Genomic DNA, 20961 nt, shown 5'->3' on the forward strand with positions numbered 1-20961 from the left:
CAGATGGCATCTAGCAGGCTGAAGACTTATGGCCCCCAAGGACAAGTCAGACCCAATTCTCCTCCGAGCCGCCCGGCAGCTCCCCGGGAGGCTCACATACGATTTAGGACTTGATGTGCCATTTTTTACATGTGATAAATCGCATGCGATTTATCACATGTAAAAAAAATTACAACAGGGAGCTGCAGGGCGGTGAGGAGCAGTGGGGGCGGGCGGCGGCTCTCAAATCAGTGGCCGGCTTGGGAGGAAGCAGTGGGGCAGCAGCCGTAATCAGATCAGTGCTGGGGCGGGCGGCGGTGACCATCAGTCTCCACTGTCCAGCGCCGTAGCGGGCGGGCAGCGGCGGCTATTACATCTTTAAAATAATGTGTCAAATGACTCTCCGGCTTTTTATTAGCTGAGATAGAGCACTCTCAGCCAATCAGCGGCTGAGGAGGGAGGTCACTGATTGGCTGAGAGTGCTCTATCTCAGCCAATCATTAGCCGGGCAGTCATTTGACATGTTATTTTAAAGTTTTAATTGCCGCAGCTGCAGTGCCCGTCCGCTACGGCGCTGGACAGTGGAGACTGATGGTCACCGCCGCCCGCCCCCGCACTGATCTGATTACCCGCCGGTCCGACCCCTGGGGCCGGGTCCGATACGCATGGGACCACGCATGGGACCCGACGCCATGTCATGAAGAACCAATTTGTTCCGATTTATCGGGCCGTTTGATCGCAATCGGTCCAAATCAGCTCGATATATGCCCACCTTTACACAAACAACATTTAAGACAACACACAGACTTGGTTTTAATCAAACTTTATTTACATAATTTCCTTTATTGCTGTCACATTCTTCATTTCATTTCTTTATTCATATTTCACTTGAGAAAGTGACGAACTGGCGTTTATGTACCACGGTCCAGACAATGAAGGGGTGATGTCACCTCTGATTTCTGAGATGTGAAAAAATGGCAGCACTGCGCCTGCCTTCTAAACAAACTCAGGGGGTCTACCATAATTGCTGTGATTGCAGTGATTTCTAAGATGTGATCACAATCTAATTGCAGTTGCAGTACATGGCAGACCTTTTCATGCTGGGTGGCATTGCCCTGGCATGCGAACTAAAGAAGTTGCAAAAGAGTAACTGAAGCTGATTTGGACCATTTATGTATTATTGTGAGAAAAGCCACACACATTCAGATCCCACCTGTATCCCTGAATTTCCCTGCATAGCAGGCTCGTGCTGTTGTTATGGTTAAAGTGAAATTCGCATACATGACTACGTCTTTCCACATTCTCTGGTCTACTTTGTTGGGTATATGTCGTCTCAGGATTGATAATTCGTCCGATTCTGCCATCCTCAATAGTCATCTATGGCGATGGTGGGAAGCATCAGTAAATAAGATATTTCTGACAAATTATACAAAGCCATAATGGAGACTACCAATTTTTTTAGTGTACCTTTTTACTATTCATTGTTTTAGAGGGAACAAATGTAATATTACAGGTATATGTGGCAAGTATGTTCCCTATATTATATTTTATAGAAGAGGTAATTCAGACTACAATAATATTGCCCACAGTTTATTAAGAATAAAGCCATTATACACATATGTGCAGTGAACAGGAAGTCAACAGCACAGCTTCCCAAGACAAAATGTGAAGTTTGCAATTCAGCACTTCCACCATATGCAGGAAATTGCACTCCAGTAAAAATATTTGTCATTCCTCTTTGGGGCAGTCAGGGTGATGAGGATGAGTCTAGAACAGGCTGCTCATGATTTAGCAAAACCTCAATGAGGTAGTAAAGTAATATCTGCTTAGAAAATAAACACTTAAGAACTTGATTACATTAATCCATAGGTACTAATGGTATAGAACTACAAAACCTATTCAATCTGTAAAATTAGGTGAATATACATTTCAATAAATCTCTATTGGTAGTCAAATCATTTAAAAGAGTTGGTTTTACATACTTACTTTTCAATTCTCCTCTCCAAAAGCCCAGGGAGTGTGGATCAGTTGGTCACCAGCAAGTTGCTAGATAGTCATTAGGTTGACATGCATTTAGGTTAACAGGGTCATAAGGTCGACAGGGTTATTAGGTCTTCATGGGTTAGGATGACAGTCAAAAGGTCAACGTGGGGTTTTTCACAGTTTTTTTACCAGAATGTCGATGCAGTCCACATGGACACAGGTTAAAGTGAACCGCTGCTCTCGCCATGCTTCAGGCTTGGTGCCTTGATATGCTCGGCACAGTATATTATTCTCCCACTGCACCCTAGTGGATGGTAAGGCAGGAAATACCACCCGACGGCTCAAAAAACAGTGATAACCCCATGTCGACCTAATGACCCTGTCGACCTAACCCATGTTGACCTTCTTGCATGTCGACCTAATGACTGTCTAACAACTTGCTGGTGACCCAATGACCATATAGCTTTATGCTAATAAGTATGGCTATTATTATGGTTTGTCATGTCAGGCTGCATCTCTTTCCCAATACTTGTGAGCCATGGTTATGCTTATAAGGCCTGGAACACAGTACCACATAATGTCAATTCATCGCTTTCCATTTCCAAGACAGAGTAATAAAGTAAACCTATATATTAACAAATTAATTACCAGTGCACAATAAGTCTTTGACCGAGGAAATTGGCAGGTGAAACTGGTGTAGTATATATAAAGATAGTTTATGTGCATTAGCTAGATAAGTTAGTATCTCTTTAAGAATCTTGCAGTGGGATAGAACATGTGACCAGGAAGTAAGGGGATATGGAAGAAGGAGAAGGATAGCAAGCATGTGGGGATGTCTAACTGTACTCCTGCAAGTATGATTTATACACAAGAAATAAAACATCTAATCTTCAGTGTGCAAGATTAATTGAAAGCAACAAAGGTATGTCAAGATACAACAACTGGCGACGAGGATAAACTTTTGATTACTTACATTCAGCAACTACAGTATATATTCCTCTTAGTAATCATGGCTGACATGCTAGCATTAATTCCTCAGTTTCTGCATACTGATGCCCCTAATGCAGCAGAACTATGGAGAAAATGGCTTGCCCAGTTTGAACACTTTATTGAAGCCATGGGGATAACTTCTGACAGCAAAAAGAAAAGCATGCTTCTTATCAGTGCTGGCCCCAAGATATATGAACTGTATGATACTTTGCCAGAGGAAGACACCAGGGATTATAACAAATGCAGGGGCTCTCTGAATGCCTACTTTGCTCCAAAATGCAGCCTGTCACATTCAAAATACTTGTTCAGGACAGCTATGCAACTACAAACTGAATCTGTTGATGCATATATTACTAGGTTAAGGATTCTTGCCAAACCTTGTCAGTTCCATGATGTAGAAGATGAAATTAAGCAGCAGTTAATTGCATTTGGTAAATGTGGAAAGTTACGCAGACGTGCTCTTAAATCTGAAATGACGCTGACTGAACTGCAGCAATATGCTAGAAGTCTAGAACTTTCAGAGACACATGCTAAAGACATGGAGAGGGGTATGAACCAGCTGCAAGAGTGCAATAAATTACATACTGACACAAGCTCCATTCTAGAGACAGGGAAAGCTAAAGCATGTTACAGGTGTGGGCGCCCCTATCCACATTCAGGAGACTGTCCTGCAACTGGAAAAACTTGCACTGCATGTGGAAAAATGAATCACTTTTCCTCAGTCTGCAAATCTAAAGAAATCAAGTCTACACACAGACAATCTTCACAGCAATTTAAAGCCAAGCGAAAAACAGTGCGTTGTGTGGATCAGCATTCTACAATGGATCTCGCTGCAGAATCATCTGACAGTGATGACAAGTCAGAAGGATTTATCTACATGATTCATCAGGTTGGAAACAACAAGGTCAGTCCAAAAACTACAATCACTTTGGAACACACTTCTGTTGACTTTCTAATAGATTCCGGTGCTTCTGTAAATATAATGGATGCTACCAGTTTCAAGAAGCTGCATGGCAATATAATTTTGAATCCAACATCTGTGAAAATATTCACGTATGGTAATAAACGACCTCTTCCACTAAAGGGTTCTTTTGACATCATTGCACGCAAAAATGACAAAAAGACAAAAGCTGTATTTTATGTCACCAAGTATGCAAGAGGTAATCTTTTGGGATTGGATACTGCTTCAGAGTTGGGTCTTATACAAATTGTGGCACATACTCATGATTCTCCTTCTATCTTAAATGACACTCCCAATATCACTCCTGTCATACATGACCCAAAACCACTACAGAGTGATGTGGATGCTTTACTACAGGAGTATGATCATCTTTTTCATGGCATTGGAAAACTTAAAGATTATCAAGTTCATCTTCACATTGACCACTCAGTCATCCCAATTGCACAAGAACATCGGCGCATTCCTATAAATATAAGGAAACAAGTGGAAGAAGAAATACAGACTCTTGAAGACTTAGATATAATTGAAAAGGTATCTGGCCCAACACCATGGGTATCCCCTATTGTGGTAGTGCCCAAACCAGGTCAACCAAACGCAGTGAGAATATGTGTTGATATGCGTCGTCCTAATGTTGCCATCAAAAGAGAGCGTCATATTACTCCTACTATGAATGATATCATACATCGACTCACAGGTGCAAGTTTCTTTTCTAAATTGGACTTAAATAAAGGTTATCATCAACTAGAACTTGATGAAGAATCACGTCAAATAACAACATTCTCAACTCATGTTGGGTTACGACGATACAAACGACTGTCATTTGGAATCATATCCGCAGCTGAGCTGTTTCAAAACGCTATCCGTCAGGTCATACAGACGGTTCCAAATGCCATAAATTACAGTGATGATATCCTGGTTTTTGGAACAACACGCCAGGAACATGATGAAGCTCTGCGTCAAGTGTTGCAGTGTCTTCAAGCTAAAAATTTAACGCTGAACAGAGATAAATGCGTTTTTCTTCAACAGAAACTCAAGTTTTTTGGTCACATCTTTTCTCAAGATGGAGTGAGTCCTGATCCACAAAAAGTCCAGGCTATCACAAACATGTCCAAACCTGTCAATGCTGGTGAAGTCAAGTCATTTCTTGGGATGACTAATTATTGCTCCCAATTCATTCCAAATTACGCTACTCTGACTGCCCCACTTAGGGAACTCACAAAGAAAAATGCTAAGTTCCTATGGACTTCTTCTCAATCACAAGCATTTGATGACATAAAACGATGTCTGCAGGATAGTGTCACAATGTCATATTACAACACTGACTGGAAAACAGAACTTATTGTGGATGCCAGTCCTGTTGGGCTTGGAGCTATCTTGACTCAAGTAAATACACATGGGGATCATCATATTGTGGCATATGCAAGTCGCAGTTTAACAGAGGTGGAAAAGCGTTACTCTCAGCCAGAAAGGGAAGCTCTTGCAGTAGTCTGGGGTTGTGAACGTTTTCATCTCTATTTATACGGCATTGAGTTTACCATCCAGACTGATCATCAAGCTCTAGTGACACTTTTTGGAAATCCAAATGCCAAACAACCAGCTAGGATACAGCGATGGGGCTTACGTTTGCAGGCATATAATTTCTCCATCATTCATAGAGCTGGTGCTGACAATCCCTCAGACTACATGTCCAGGCATCCCTTGCCTTTTGACACATTGCAATCTACTCCAGTGGAGGAATATGTGAACTTTATTATTAACAATTCAATTCCTGATTCACTAACTAGTGCCGACATCAAAGAGGCTTCTTCTTCAGATAATGTTTTGTCAGCAGTAAAACATTGCATGACGTGCAATGATTGGCGACTGGGACAGTTTTTATTTTCAACTAATGAGGAACAAGACTTCCGAACACTTCATAAACATTGTCAAGAACTTACTGTACATGATAATTCAATCATTCTCAAAGGTGACAAAATAATCATTCCAGCTGCTTTGAGAAAGAGGGTAATTGGTATTGCTCATGCCAGTCATTTAGGACTTGTAAAGACCAAACAACTTCTACGTGAAAAGGTATGGTTTCCCTCCATGGAGCAACAAGTTGAATTGGAAATTCGTAACTGTATGACATGTAACCTTCTTTCTACACAAACTAATAGTGAACCATTGCGGATGACTGATCTACCTGACAATGTCTGGGAAAATGTTGATGTTGATTTCTATGGGCCAATGTACAATGGAAAATACATACTAGTCGCTGTGGATGAATATTCAAGGTATCCTGTTCTTGAAATAATATCTTCAACGTCTGCCACATCTGTCTTACCAGCGTTGGACAAAATATTTACTACTTATGGAATTCCAGGAACAATAAAGACTGATAATGGTCCGCCATTTCAAGGTGATGATTTCAGCAAATTCATGAAACATTTTGGAATTCGACATCAAAAGATTACACCCCTGTGGCCACAGGCTAATGGTCTTGTTGAACGTTTCATGCGTAATCTGGGAAAGCAAATAAGAATTTGTAAGGTATCCAGAATTCCAATTCAACAATCTATAAATCAATTTCTTAGACAATATCGCTCTGTGCCTCATTCTACAACAAATGTCCCTCCTCAGACATTAATGTTTCAAAGAAAAGTAATCAGATCCACTCTTCCAGAAATCAATTTGACTCCTTCATCTAGAGATCTTCAGGTAAGAAAGAAGGACTCTGACAATAAACAAAAGGCTAAACAATATGCAGACCGGAAAAGAAGAGCTATTGTTTCAGACTTACAAGAAGGAGATCGTGTTCTGGTGAAACAAAAAGTAGTACGCAAGGACATGACGACTTTTCATCCAAGTCCACTGACTGTAGTGAAAAGGAAAGGAACAATGGTTGTTGCAGAAAATGACCATCACACTGTGACAAGAAATGTGTCCCATTTCAAGAAGATATTCCCATCCTTTTCTTCTGATGCACCAAGTCAAGCTGATGTCAACACACCACCTATGACATCCTCAACACCAAGTGATTCTATTGTGTCTGTTCCTTTGAGTGAAGGATCATACATTCAGACGAGAAGAGGTAGAGCCATTAAACCTCCCACAAGGCTTATTGAGCAGATATGACTTTCAATTTATGGTTCATAATTTGTTGTTCTAAAATGTTTTTCAAGTTTAATGTGTATTGCATATTGTGGGTCAATGTTTATGCTCAAATGCAGTCAGCACATTGTTATGTTAAAAGTAGTCATTTACATATGAAAGGAAGGGGGAGATGTAGTATATATAAAGATAGTTTATGTGCATTAGCTAGATAAGTTAGTATCTCTTTAAGAATCTTGCAGTGGGATAGAACATGTGACCAGGAAGTAAGGGGATATGGAAGAAGGAGAAGGATAGCAAGCATGTGGGGATGTCTAACTGTACTCCTGCAAGTATGATTTATACACAAGAAATAAAACATCTAATCTTCAGTGTGCAAGATTAATTGAAAGCAACAAAGGTATGTCAAGATACAACAACTGGGTCCTGTGTCTACCCTGGTTATCTTGGCCAAGTCTGTGACCCAGGTCTTTATGAGGTCCCTTTTAATACCGCTTTCACATTGAGGCATGGACTGAAGAAAAACCCTGGAGGAGACTTGGGTTCTAGACCAGGAACACATTCCCCAGGGGTTTACCCAATCATTTACTTCTGGGTGTCATCCTCTGTGTGAAAGAGGATGAAACTGTGTTCATTACACCTGCTCGGACCTGGGATTTACTGTAGCTGTGAAAGGGGTAGGATGGAAAAGTCCTCACAAGTTTATAATCTATATGAAAATAATCCTGTTACAGCGCCACAGATTGCAGATTGCATGCTGTAATGAGACTATGGGACTATATGATCCCGTCATGTAGCAATATTGATTTGGGGTTAAGTGGAGGATCCAAAGCGCATACCTCCTAAACTTCAGAGGACAAGATTTAAGAGTCTGTGCATATGCCACACAGATTGGAGGAGTGGCTAAATCCATTACTCTGAATTGCATCACCTTAAAGAAGGGGGGGGGGGGTCCATGTCATACCCCTATACACATCAGGCTGGGGATATGCCAATAAATGGAACTTTCCCACCAAATTTAAGCTGGTTGGGAAGTATGGAGATGCAGTGTGATTTAGCATAACAGTACCCCCCTCCAGTGATACACAAATCAGTGTACTGCGGTGGTCACTGTATGACTGGATCGGAGAAGCAGGCAGGGGATGTTTCTTCAACACTCCAATTTGTTTAATACACAATCAAAACAGCCATGTAAGCTCCTCTGTCTTCCTCACGGCAACCAGATGCTTCTATAATGGTCTGCTAGGGTAAAGTTTTGTTGTGCGAGGGAGTGAATGAGTACTAATGAGCGAGTCCCATGTAACTGGAAATGGGAACAAGTAATAAGTAAGGGTGACAGGTGCATATATTAGCAGCACAGAGTAATGAGTGACATATAAAATCCCAGAACTAGCTTGGATGCTGTCATGTAATTTATGGTAGCAGGTATATGCAGGTGTAATGCACTAGAGCAGAGGTCCTCAAACTATTTTGCTCTGGGACCCCATCAGACAATAAAAACAATTACAGGACCCCAGTAAGTTACTGCAGGAGGTCATCACATCACGTGTGTAGTCAGCAGACAGCACATACATGGCAGCTTTGTGGAGGCACACAATGATGGGAGGAGTCTAAAATAACAGACAATTCAATAGTTTTTTCAGACTCCTTGAATCACTGACTGAGATTTGAATAGTCATCTGCAGTGCAGGGGTGGATTTAGGGGTCAGAATTTTCTAGTGAGTTTTTTCTCTCAATATCAGAATTTAAATATTTTCATTTTACGTTGTTACTTACAGTACATTTTGTGCCTGCTGAATGGTTTCTATCAGCTGTTTCTGTTATTATTATTGTAGATTTTTTACAGCTCCCCAGCACCGAACAGTAGGGCAGACAGGACACAAAAATAATAGGCACATACTGTATAAGGTAGACAAAATAAATGCAGATATTACAACAAAGGGTGGGAAAAGTCCTGCTTATGAGAGAGCTCACATTCTGATTGGACAAGAACATAGTTGGAAAAAGAGCAAATGTGGTTCAGTATGGAGTTGGGGTAAATAATAAATAGTAGTTACCAACCAGATATCACTATAGCTGTTGATAATGGCCCTTATTCAGATCTGATCGCAGTACAAATTTGTTCTCAAAATGGGCAAAACCATGTGCACTGCAGGTGGGGCAGATGTAATATGTGCAGAGATAGATAAATTTGGGTGGGTGTGTTGAAACTGAAATCTAAATTGCAGTGTAAAAATAATGCAGCCAGTATTTACCCCGCACAGAAACAAAATAACTCACACAAATCTAACTCTCTCTATACATGTTACATCTGCCCCACCTGCAGTGCACATGGTTTTGCCCATTTCAAGAACAAATTTGTACTGCAATCAGATCTGAATAAGGGTCAATCTCACAATCACTCCTACTACTCAAACTCGCTGCCTCGGTGTCATCCTTGACTCTGACCCTTCCTTTGTTCCCCACATTCAATCTGTCTCGAAATCATGCCACATGCATCTAAAAAAATATTCAAAATTCACCCTTACTGAACACAAGACACTGCAAAATCTCAAATCCATGCTCTCACCATCTCATGCATTAATTATTGCAATAGTCTCCTTATTGGCCTTCCCCAATACAGACTCTCACCACTACAGTCCATCATGAATGCAGCTGCGAGGCTAATCTTCCTAGCCAGACGTTCACCTTCTGCAAAGCTACTCTGTCAGTCACTTCATTGGTTACCTGTATTCTACCGTATTCAATACAAAATTATTTTACTCACACACAAAGCCATAAACCAAATTACACCAACATACATCTCTTCTCTTAACTCAAAATTTCTTCCAACCTGACCTCTACGCTCCTCACAAGATCTGCGTCTCTCATCCACACTCATTACTTGCTCCCATTCCAGATTGCAGGACTTTCTTTGGGTTGCACTCACTCTGTGGAATGCTCTCCCACGCGCAAGAAGACTCTCCTCCAGTCTCCAAACCTACAAGCGTTCCCTGAAAAATCACCTCTTTAGGCAAGCTTCTCAAATTCCAGAACCAGTCACTTAACCTATATACCGTTCCTATCTAATCACATCCCCACTGTACAGTCCACATATATCAACTCTTTCTTTTTCACATTTTCCATCCTCCTGACCAAACTGCTGGGTCACCGTATCACACAGCACACCTTTGCATTCAGGTGGAACTAATGCCTATTTCCCTATAGATTGTAAGCTTGCGAGCAGGACCCTCATTCCTTTGACTGTCTGTAAATACATACAGTGTTTTATCACTGTCTCCTATTGTAAAGCGCAATGGAATATGCTGCGCTATATAAGAAACTGTTAATAAATAAAATAAGTAGGAGGAAAAACTAATAACTTTTTTTTATTTTTACAGAGCATTTAAAGATTTAAAGGCTTTTAGGGAATTTCATTATGTGGATAGTGACGGGAGAAGTCTTCCAGGCAGGAGTGAGATGTGATTACTAGAGACGAGGCCAAGTTGCTGGTCAGGGGTACTATAGATCTCATATGCAGATGTAGATTAAGGGGCAGATTCAACCGCAGGCGGGAATAATAATAAAAAAAAACGCACAAGGTTTTTCCTACAGGCAAAGGGTTTTGGTATTCTATTGCTGGACTGAAAATGAAGCTGAAAATATATTTTCTTGGGTACTTGTGTAGTTTCACGGCAGCACGCTACACTGTCAGCGCAGCCCAACATAGTGTCCCAGCGAGCTGCAGCTCTGTCACCAGCCTAGCTCTGGCAAGCCTAGTGAGCACCTCTCACACAGCGAGCCCCACGAGGGTACACGTCCTGTTCATACCCCCACTATCCATGTTGGAGTGGAGTTGATTTTATAAAGTGAGCTGAACGCAGCGAGCCATTGAGCCCGAAGCATGGCGAGCGCAGCGAGCCTTGCAAGGGAACGCGTAAAATGAGCCGAAATGTGGTGAGCACAGTGAGCCCCGCGAGGGGACATTGAATACAAATCAAGTAATCCACGTTCACGCTTCAGGCTTGGTGACTCGCCACACTTTATAAAACCAACTCCACGCTGACGTGGATAGTGGGGGTATGAACAGGTCGGGAGGACGCATACCGCGTCCGCTCGCCACGCTTCGGGCTAATGAACACCTGTCATGTCAGGCAGGTTAAAAATGGTCAATGGTTCCCACACAATGTAATAAGCACTGACTACGCTAACTGCGTAATGCTGACTGACTACACTAACGGCGTGAGCTTCGGTTAGGCGCGAACGTACACACAGTTGCAGACACAAGCTGAATGCACTGGCCGCGGGAACACTACGCTGACTACGTAACTGCCCCCGTGAAACTACACAAGTACCTTTTCTTGCAGCTCCCAAGTAAAGCCCTATACACACGGTGCAATTTTACATCTATTTCTAAGCGATCTGACTAGATCACTTAGAAACTAAGCACACATCGCCCCCATGTGTGTACACGCCATATCAACATGCACGGCACCCACCCCACTATCGCCTGACTAGAACTTGACTGCATGTGTGTGGGGTACCCCTTTTTGTGCCTGGAACAAACAGCTGATGTGCCTATTATACTGTTAAAATTGGACACTGCAGGAGATAGTGTCCTGAACAGGTTGCTATGCAGCCATGATACTAAATGACTGAGACCTGCGTAGCCCTAGGACCCAGAATTACCTGCAGTTCCTGGAAAAGTGGTAAGATAGGATCCCTCAGTGATTGGCACCCCCATAGCCGAAAGAAATGGAGTAACTGACCACGGCGCAGGAGAAGAGTGCCGGGAGAGCCAGGAGGAAGACACAGCACACCTGACGGACGAGCCGCATGTACTGCCGGGCAGTGAGACCCTGAGGCAGGAGTAGTGGCCACTAGAGTGAGGCGCGGTGACTGAGAAACCCAGCCGGGAGAAGAGACTGGAGGAGCAATGGAGGTGTGCGTGCTGTATAGAAGCTGGAGCAAAGTGAAGAGAGCAGTGGTACGTGGAAGGGCTGCAGTGCCGGTGACTCCAGAGGCGCGCAGCACAGAAGAGACAGGTTTTTGAGGAAGGTCTGTGCCGTCAGCAGTGAACACTTCCGGCCTGTCTCTGTCACAGGTTAGTGGAATCCTCAGACATACTGACATTTTCACATAAGCGGTCAGGTTAAAATCAGGTCCTAAGGCACTATGGGTGTTATTCTAGTTCACTCTTTCTGACAAAATCCTTCTTAGATGGACAAAACCATGTGCACTGCAGGTGGGGCAGATGTAACTTGTGCAGAGAGAATTAGATTTGGGTGGGGTTTTACTTCAAAGTGAGATCTATATGGCAGTGTAAATATAAAGCAGCCAGTATTTACACTGCATAGAAACTAAATAACTCACCCAAATCTAATTCTCTCTGCACATTTTACATCTGCCCCCCTGTAGTGCACATGGTTTTGTCCATCTATGAAGGATTTTGTCAGAAATAAGAATAACTAGAATAAGAACTAGAATAAGGCACTAAGGGAGGAGTATGTTTAGGGTTAGGCACTAAGAGGATATGTTTAGAGTCAGGCTGCAGAAAGGAAGGGTTGGGGGGATTTTTAGAATATCTACCACCCTGTGTTGCGCTTCTGCACATTGTGATACCACTGCCGGTCTTCTGACCACTGGCATCCTAATGACGGATACCAATACCATCCCATTGCAATGTATACCATACAAAAAGTGACATGCAGATGTCAGAGACTCTTATATGGCTTATACATAAGGTAATAATAGGCAGAGCCATAAAATAGGCAACATAATTCAGGCCTTTGAAAAAAAAATATCTTTAGGCTTCGATCTGCATTCTTCAATGTTGTGCTTTTCTTCCTCCCCCAACCTCTATATCTGTACCTCAGACACATGAAGTTCTCCATCCTGTGTAGTCAGAAACTCCTGTGCAGTTTACATTTGCAAAACTCTATGGGGCCAATTGGTGTCAAATCATGTGACGCACGTGGTAGCCCAACATCACGCATTTTCCTGCAAAGCCCTATGGGAAGGCAAGGTAAATTATGTGATGTTTAAGCAATGTCATGCTGCGATCAGCATTTTCACATGGCATGGTGTAGGACTGAATTGCCTCTTATGGCAGTTACACTGTGCTATAGGAGGACCCCTCTGACGTGAGGGGAGACAATAATTAGCTTTACTTGAATGAGTGTGTAAATTTCACTTAAACAAGGCACACGTAAAGTGAACCGAACGCTGACTCTTGTATTCACACATCTTTGCCCACACTTGGGCAATAAGTGTCTTTATTTTTTTTTTGCCCTTATAACAATGTTTTACAGATTAGTAACAGAATAAATTAACTTCTTATTAGGGGACAAAATGTTTATGAAGTGTAAGCCATACTTAATGTATGGAACTGAAGCAAAATCATGGAATTTGGAAAGTAAAATGAAGGGCAGGTGTTTATAAGTAACTTTCTAATATGTGTTTCTGTCAGTAAATCTTAGAGTATTAAAGGAACAGGTGACATTATTGTGATAACTGTAGTGACGTTCACTATGGTGTGACAGAAATCAACAGGATCAACACTGGTTCTGAGCCGCTGTAGCAACTCCAGTCACAGAGCCAAGAACTCCTCTTCCTCATCCTCTTCCTCATCAAATGGATCGAGATTGGCTGCAGTACCATAGAACAATCTGTAAATTAATAAACACAGGAAACATGTATAAGTCCTAGGTATGTATGTCACTTAAGTGGAACTTAGTATATACTATACTGCAACCTTACTAAAATGAAAGTCATTTTGTGGTGTTCTGATAAATTGTTTGTTCAAACCTATTACTTAGTTCAGGGGGTATTATTATTAACAGTTATTATTAACAGTTTCTTATATAGCGCATACATATTACGCAGCGCTTTACAGAGAATATTTGAACATTCACATCAGTCCCTGCCCCAGTGGAGCTTACAATCTATATTTCCCAACCACATGTACATGCACACAAAGAACATTCTAGGGTTAATGTTGTTGGAAACCAATTAACCTATTTGTATATTTTTGGATTGTGGGAGGAAACCGGAGTACCCGGAGTAAACCCACGCAAGCACTGGGAGAATATACAAACTCCGCACAGTTAGAGCCATGGTGGGGATCGAACCCATGACCTCAGCGCTATGAGGCAGTAATGCTAACCATTACACCATCCGTGCTGCCCCGGGTATTCAACATGTGGCCCTCAAGCTGCTGTGGAACTGCACATCTCAGCGTGCCTTGCCATAGTTTTGCTATAAGGGGCATGCTGGGATATTAGTTCCACATGAGGCATCCATATTTATCACATCAACAAAGAGATGGCTAGGTTGCTACACTGAAAATATTTATTTATATATTAAGGAGCCCATACATGGTACAATATTCCCGTGCGTTTTGAAGTAGATCGCATTGCATCGCATGTGATTTGCGTGCAATGCGATGCGATCGGGACATAGTTAAAAAAGCACGGGCTGAACAGACTTTATGTGCTGTGCGATGGGATGCCCACGGGTGCGAGCATCACATAGCACCCTTGCACCGTGTATGGGCACCTTAAAACGTATAAATTATCATCTGGAGTCCTGATAGCAACAAAGTTTGCAAAACAACAAAAACAAATAAATGCTATATCCTTAAGGTGCCTATAAACTAATGTGACTCCCCGGAGGGAAAGGCCAAGCTCGGGATCCTGGGAATCCCGGGATTCAGCATTTTTCAATCCCGTGATATAGAGAAGCCTGTATTGAGGAGCCAGCCCGGGATACTCCCCTGATTACGCTCACTCTGATCAATTTTGGAAGTTCCGCTGCTGCTGGTAACAGTCACCCTATTGTTTTTCAATCCTCCCAATTTTATTTCTTTCTTTAATTTTTACTATATATTTACCGTGCCATTTCATTGTGTGATTTTATATTGTGTGATTTTAACGTATTAAAACCTGCTTCACGGTTTTCAAACCCTCAATTTTATTTTTGGGGTACATCTGTAGAATAAGTGACGTATTCACCTGCACATTGAAATACAAGGCAAGCATCACGCAAGCGCTGGATGAGTGTATACCGCTTTTGTCTATGTAATTACAGGTCATTATGATGAATAAAAATACTTGCTTGGCAATTTTCTCACATATTTTATCAAATGCACTTGGCACTCAAAAGGTTCATATTAACATTCCTGTGACCTGTGTCCTATATTGATGGCTGCATGTTTATGTATTGTAGGATGTGATGAGAACATGTTGCCTGTTCCTATGGTTTCTTTTGTGAGTAATATTTGCATATGAGTTATTGGGCCTAAGGTCCCCATACACACTAAACGATAGAGGATCCTGATATTGGGCATACACACTAAAAGATATCAGTAAACAATATAGTTCAGTGACGTCACCGTGACCCGCTGAACATTCGGGTCATTTGTCTATGTAGCCAAATTGACCTGAAAATTCTGTAGACATTAACCCCTTGAGTGGTGGGTTTTGCTGGGGCAGGACAAACCTACCAGGGCAGGTTTGTCCTGCCCCAGCAAAACCCACCACAGAAAGCTGAAAGCCCCCCCCCCCCCTCTGCTCCAGCGTTAGTATGCCGGAGCTTCCCTGCTGCTACTCTCTCCCCAGCCTAAGCCGCCTGTCACATTCAGCACTGCAGTGACGTCGGCGGCAGGCTGGGAGATGTTCGCGGTGGCTCGGGAGGACTCGGGTGCCTGAGCGCTCCCTAGTCCCCCCGAGCCGCGCCGACCATACCCGAGCCTGCCACCGACCTCACTGTAAAATCATTGACACATTTTAAAAGATACACAGATGGAGCGAATTAGCTCACTTATGATTCTGTGAGGAGACCTGCAAAACGTGCACTGTTGGTAGCTCTCAAGGACTAGGGTTGGCTACCCCAGCTCTAGTGTGTATGAGGCTTGAGTCACAACACAGTGTCCATGAGAACAAGTAAATACATTATTGCATATGTTATTTTCTAGTTATTATCATCATAAATAATAAATTACAGCATCAATGAATGGATGTTATATCTTTTGCATACATTTTTAGGGAGACAACTCCCCTAATCTCAAGGGGATTAAAAGATTTTGATGTGTGACACAGCTAGGCCTTTATAAATGGAGTGGATATGATTAGATTACTGTATTCTACCATGAATAGACTGTAAGAACCCAATGTTGATAATTTAAATGTGCATGATTTTTTAGTGCCACGGTACATTTGAAACCTCAGTTTACTACAAACTGCCCAAAACCTTGAATGATACATACTGGTTGTAGCATTTGGAGGCAGAATTGTTGAAATGGCTGTACGGGTTTCCTCTAGACAGCGCGTTCAAACACAGCCAGCAGAAGTACTGCTGGCACCCAGTGCAAGTCATTTTGTTGCACCCATCGACTTTCTGTAACAGAACACAGACATTTAAGTTACAAACACACCTGTTATCATTTATTAGCATCATAACATATATACAGTATCACACTTTGTATCATAAATGATAGTGAAGGCCCTTATCAACATTATATGTTTACACTATTATAACATTTTATAAATCAGTCTTTAGATAAGAATTTTAGTGCACAATGATTAGTGTTTTGCACTGTAGTTAAGGGTTTTTGGTACTTATGTAGTAACTGGGCTGCCGATTTTGAAATCGGGTCCATCGCATCGCATCGCACCCGACCATATCGCATGCGATGCGATGGACCCGATTTTTCCATAGGATTCAATGTTAAAATGGACTGAGTCCATTTTAACATGGAATTCAATGGGAAAAGGGGTCCTTTTCATACCCCTACTATCCAAGTGGGCATGGAGTTGGATATAAACCTGTGGCGAGCGTAGCGAGCCACCGAGCCCGAAGCGTGGCGAGCGTAGCGAGCCCCGCGAGGGGACACAGAATACCGTCCCCTCGCGGGGCTCGCCACGCTTCGGGCTCGGTGGCTCGCTACGCTCGCCACAGGTTTATATCCAACTCCATGCCCACTTGGATAGTAGGGGTATGAAAAGGACCCCTTTTTCCCATTGAATTCCATGTTAAAATGGACTCAGTCCATTTTAACATTGAATCCTATGGAAAAATCGGGTCATCGCATCGCATCGTATGCGATGCGATGCGATATCGTATCGCATCGCATCTGATTGTATGCCTTAACTTAAGGCATACAATCAAAAAATCGGCAGCCCAGATACTACATAAGTACCGGGTTTTTAGGTCCACTGAATATTGCAGAAGAATAATCACAAGTACTACTGATTTAATTACGGATTTCATTTAGAGATCTATATCCTTATTAGGTTTTGGTCATTTATATTAGATCTTTTAGGTGCAGGTTCTAATGATTGATGGTTACCGCCTCACACAGCTCTTCAGTGTAGGCCACGCACTCTAGTATCGCGTTTCACCGGCAAACTGCCCACTTCCTCAGGTGGTCTATGCTAATCTGTGATATACATCTAGTTTTGATGCAGTCAGCAGTTAAGCAGGATGGAAGACATAATCAAAAAGTGTGGATGTCCATGGCCACCTACTTTATAAACAATCATATCATCTATACATGGCTAGAAGCTTGCAACAAATTAATGTTATATAAAAACTTCATTTAGAATTCTATACTGTAATACAGGTGCGGTGCTGGAAGGCCATATAACAGTATTCTGGTTATAGTAGGTTTTATATCAGTGTTTAGTTTGTATGAGTGGTCTCCGGTGCCACTATCCTCCTCAGTCCACTTAGACACTTACTGGGGTCCTCTACCTCAGCCTGCAGTCCCAGAGTGCTTAGTATATCTGCACTGATGGCTACTCCCCAATGTAACATTCATGTGAAGCACCATACCGTGAACAAGATCTTGCTTTGTTCGGTATAGAGAAAACGTATGGGTTAGGTCTTGCATTGGGTAACCAAACCTGAATATGAGTTCCACAGCGAGGACAGCACTTGGAGTTCTGCTCCAGCCACTCCCTACTCTCCATTTCTTCCACTGCCTTTCGGATGACATTCTTGCCGTACCTCTTCTCTAGGAATTTCTTGCCATCCTCGTTTGCATTCAGATACTCCGTGCGCAGCAAGATGAGCTTTTCTAGGAGCACACCAAGAAACACGGCTTATGTTTAGACGAAATATTACTAAATATACCACATATATCCTAATTTATTTTACCTTGATATGGAGCGCTGTGTAACAAACTCTAATAGAAGGTACACACAGTGAGATGTCCATTGTTTTCTATTTGATTTTGTTAAAAGAAGCAAAATGGAATCAAAATCGAATGCACATCCAATGCTTTTAGCAGAATTCGATGCAGATTTGATCCAAATGCATGTTTCATTTATAGTGGACATCACAAAGAAAAATAATCTTACCAGGCAAGACTATATAGTTCAAATTGAATCGAATGGCATATCGAATGGAATTCCACATAACTGTGTGTACGCACTCTAGGCATCGTTTAGCCACAAGCTCAATTTCCCCTTTATCCAGGCTCTGAAACCTGGATAAGAGAATGTACCGGTAGTGCCTGGAGTTAGTGTTGGCACCGGGGTTGAGGACACTCAAGGCATCCATAAGAGGATCTGGCCTCATAGAAGCCCCATTAACATCTCTTTAACCCCTTCCCGACATTTGACGTACATTTACGTCATGGTCGGGATGTACTTCCCGACACATGGCATAAATGTACGTCATGAGTTCAAACTGTCACCGCGTCTATAGACAAGGTGACAGAGGGACGATGTCTGCTGTCCCTGACAGCAGACATCTTCCCTCATTGCCCAGGGGGGACAGCGATGCCCCCCGCCATTGGCGATCGCTGTGATTGGCTGTTCAATGTGAACAGCCAATTACAGCGTTTTCTGTGTACCGGCGAATAACGTTCGCCGGTGACACAGGGATCGTTGGTGATTGGTGCTGTTAAGTACAGCACCAATCACCACCGGGTGTAAGGGTGACACTGGTGTCACCCCACCTCACCCCACCTGCCCCCAAAAGGCTGTGATTGGTCCGTCGGAACGACGGACCAATCACAGCCATTACACCACATAGAAAATACCAGAGACAGCTCTGCAGCCGCCATTCCGGTCAGGAACAGCGTGCAGAGCGGTCTCCGTGCCCATCTGTGCCCTATACTTACCTGATCAGCGTTGGTGGCATCCGTGCCACCTCCTGTGACTTCCTGGTGCTTGTGTTGCTGCTGCTGCTGCTGCTGCAGCAGCGTCATTGTGTCAGAAATTGTGTGATATCATTTTGTATCTGCTGCCCCCTGCTGCCCCCCTTTTGTGCTGATCAGTATAAACTAACTGATCAGCACCTTTTTTGGGGTGCAGGTTTTTTTTTTTTTTATATATATACCCTGTCAGGTTGCACCCACAGTTGTGTGCCTGCTGCCCCTCACTGCTAATCAGTTGCATCACTGATCAGCAGTTTTTTTTTTTTTTTGGGGGGTGTTGTGGGGTTTTTTTTTTTATTTTTTTTACACCCACTGTGATTTTGTGGGTGTCCTGTGGCCGCAGAGCGCTGATCAGTGACGTACATCACTGATCAGGGTTGATCTATTTTTTTTTTTTTTTTATCAAATTACTGTTGCCTTTGACTCATCAGCATTTTTTTTTTATTTATTTTTTTTGGACGGTGCTGTGGAGTCTTTTTTTTTAAATTTTTTTACACCCACGGTGCTTTTGTGGGTGTCCTGTGCCCGCTGAGCGCTGATCAGTGACGTACATCACTGATCAGCATTTTTGATCTATTTTTTTTTTTTGGGTCAAATTCCTGTTGACTTTGACTCATCAGAAGTTTTTTTTAATTTTTTTTTTTTGGAGGGTGCTGTGGAGTCTTTTTTTTTATTTTTTTTTACACCCACGGTGCTTTTGTGGGTGTCCTGTGCCCGCTGAGCGCTGATCAGTGACGGACGTTACTGACCAACATCTGTGCTTAATTTTTGGCGCAGGAGTTTTTTTTTTCTTTTAACTTACACGTGTTAAAGCACTACATACACACTACATACCCCCCGTGTTGAAATAAAGTTTGTACCCCCCCCCCCCCTACACTATACACGTGTTGAAACACTACACTTAAAAATAATAAAAATGTCCCAATCATCGCAAAGACTGTTTTCAGCGGAGGAGGCATATGCCCTTCTTGCCTCTGACACTGACACAGCCAGTGAAGTAAGCTAAGAATTGGCATTTGTCTTAAGCTCCTCTTCCTCCTCTAGTGATGAGGGACCCCCTCAAAGACGCCCCCGTAGAGCAGCTGAGACCCCCCCCCCAATGATTGATCTCGTATGGACCCCACCACCAGACAATTTTGAGCCCCAGGTTCCTGAGTTTTTGGCCAACCCAAGAATCCAATTTGATAGTACAGGCCTCAAAGAAATTGACTTTTTCAAAGTCTTTTTCTCTGATGATTTTATAAATTTAATGGTGGACCAAAGTAATTTATATGCCCAGCAGTTTATTGCCCAAAACCCCACGTCATCATTTGCTAGGTGGACCCCTGTAGATGCAGTAGAGATGATGACGTTTTGGGGTCTGGTGTTACATATGGGCATAGTTAAAAAGCCAGAAATTAGGCAATATTGGAGTACAGATGTTCTGTACAGCACCCCACTTCATCGTATGGCCATGACCCGGACTCGTTTTGAGACGATCCTTAAATTTTTGCATTACAACGATAATGCACAGTGCCCACCCAGAGATGATCCCACCTTTGACCGGCTATTTAAAGTCAGGCCGGTCATTGATCATTTCAGCGCCAAATTTGCTGAGATGTACATCCCCCAAAAATTCATTTGTGTAGACGAGTCACTTATACATTTTAAAGGAAGGGTTAAATTCCGCCAGTACCTTCCCAATAAGAGGGCAAGGTATGGCATAAAAATGAATAAGCTGTGCGAAAGTACCTCAGGGTACACCCACAGGTTTAGGGTATATGAAGGGAAGGACACAAGAATTGAACCGCCAGAATGCCCCCCCTCCCTCGTAGGT

At 42.6% G+C, this 20961-nt stretch overlaps 1 protein-coding gene across 2 annotated transcripts in view; it reads right to left on the minus strand.

Annotated features, from left to right (window-relative positions):
• Nucleotides 1–10348: 10348 nt before the first annotated feature.
• RNF14 (ring finger protein 14) overlaps nucleotides 10349–20961 on the minus strand; it is a 34723-nt gene continuing 24110 nt past the window's right edge. For both annotated transcript variants that reach the window (XM_083181936.1, XM_083181935.1), the window contains 3 exons: nucleotides 17887–18059; nucleotides 16248–16378; nucleotides 10349–13650 (listed from right to left, as the gene is read on the minus strand). In XM_083181936.1, the coding sequence (XP_083038062.1) occupies nucleotides 13572–13650; nucleotides 16248–16378; nucleotides 17887–18059 (383 nt within the window). In that variant the 3' untranslated portion in view covers nucleotides 10349–13571. The remainder of the gene's footprint in view (nucleotides 13651–16247; nucleotides 16379–17886; nucleotides 18060–20961) is intronic.

Source organism: Crinia signifera, chromosome 4 (genome assembly GCF_055691185.1).
Source record: "Crinia signifera chromosome 4, ASM5569118v1, whole genome shotgun sequence".
Classification (NCBI taxonomy): domain Eukaryota; kingdom Metazoa; phylum Chordata; class Amphibia; order Anura; family Myobatrachidae; genus Crinia; species Crinia signifera.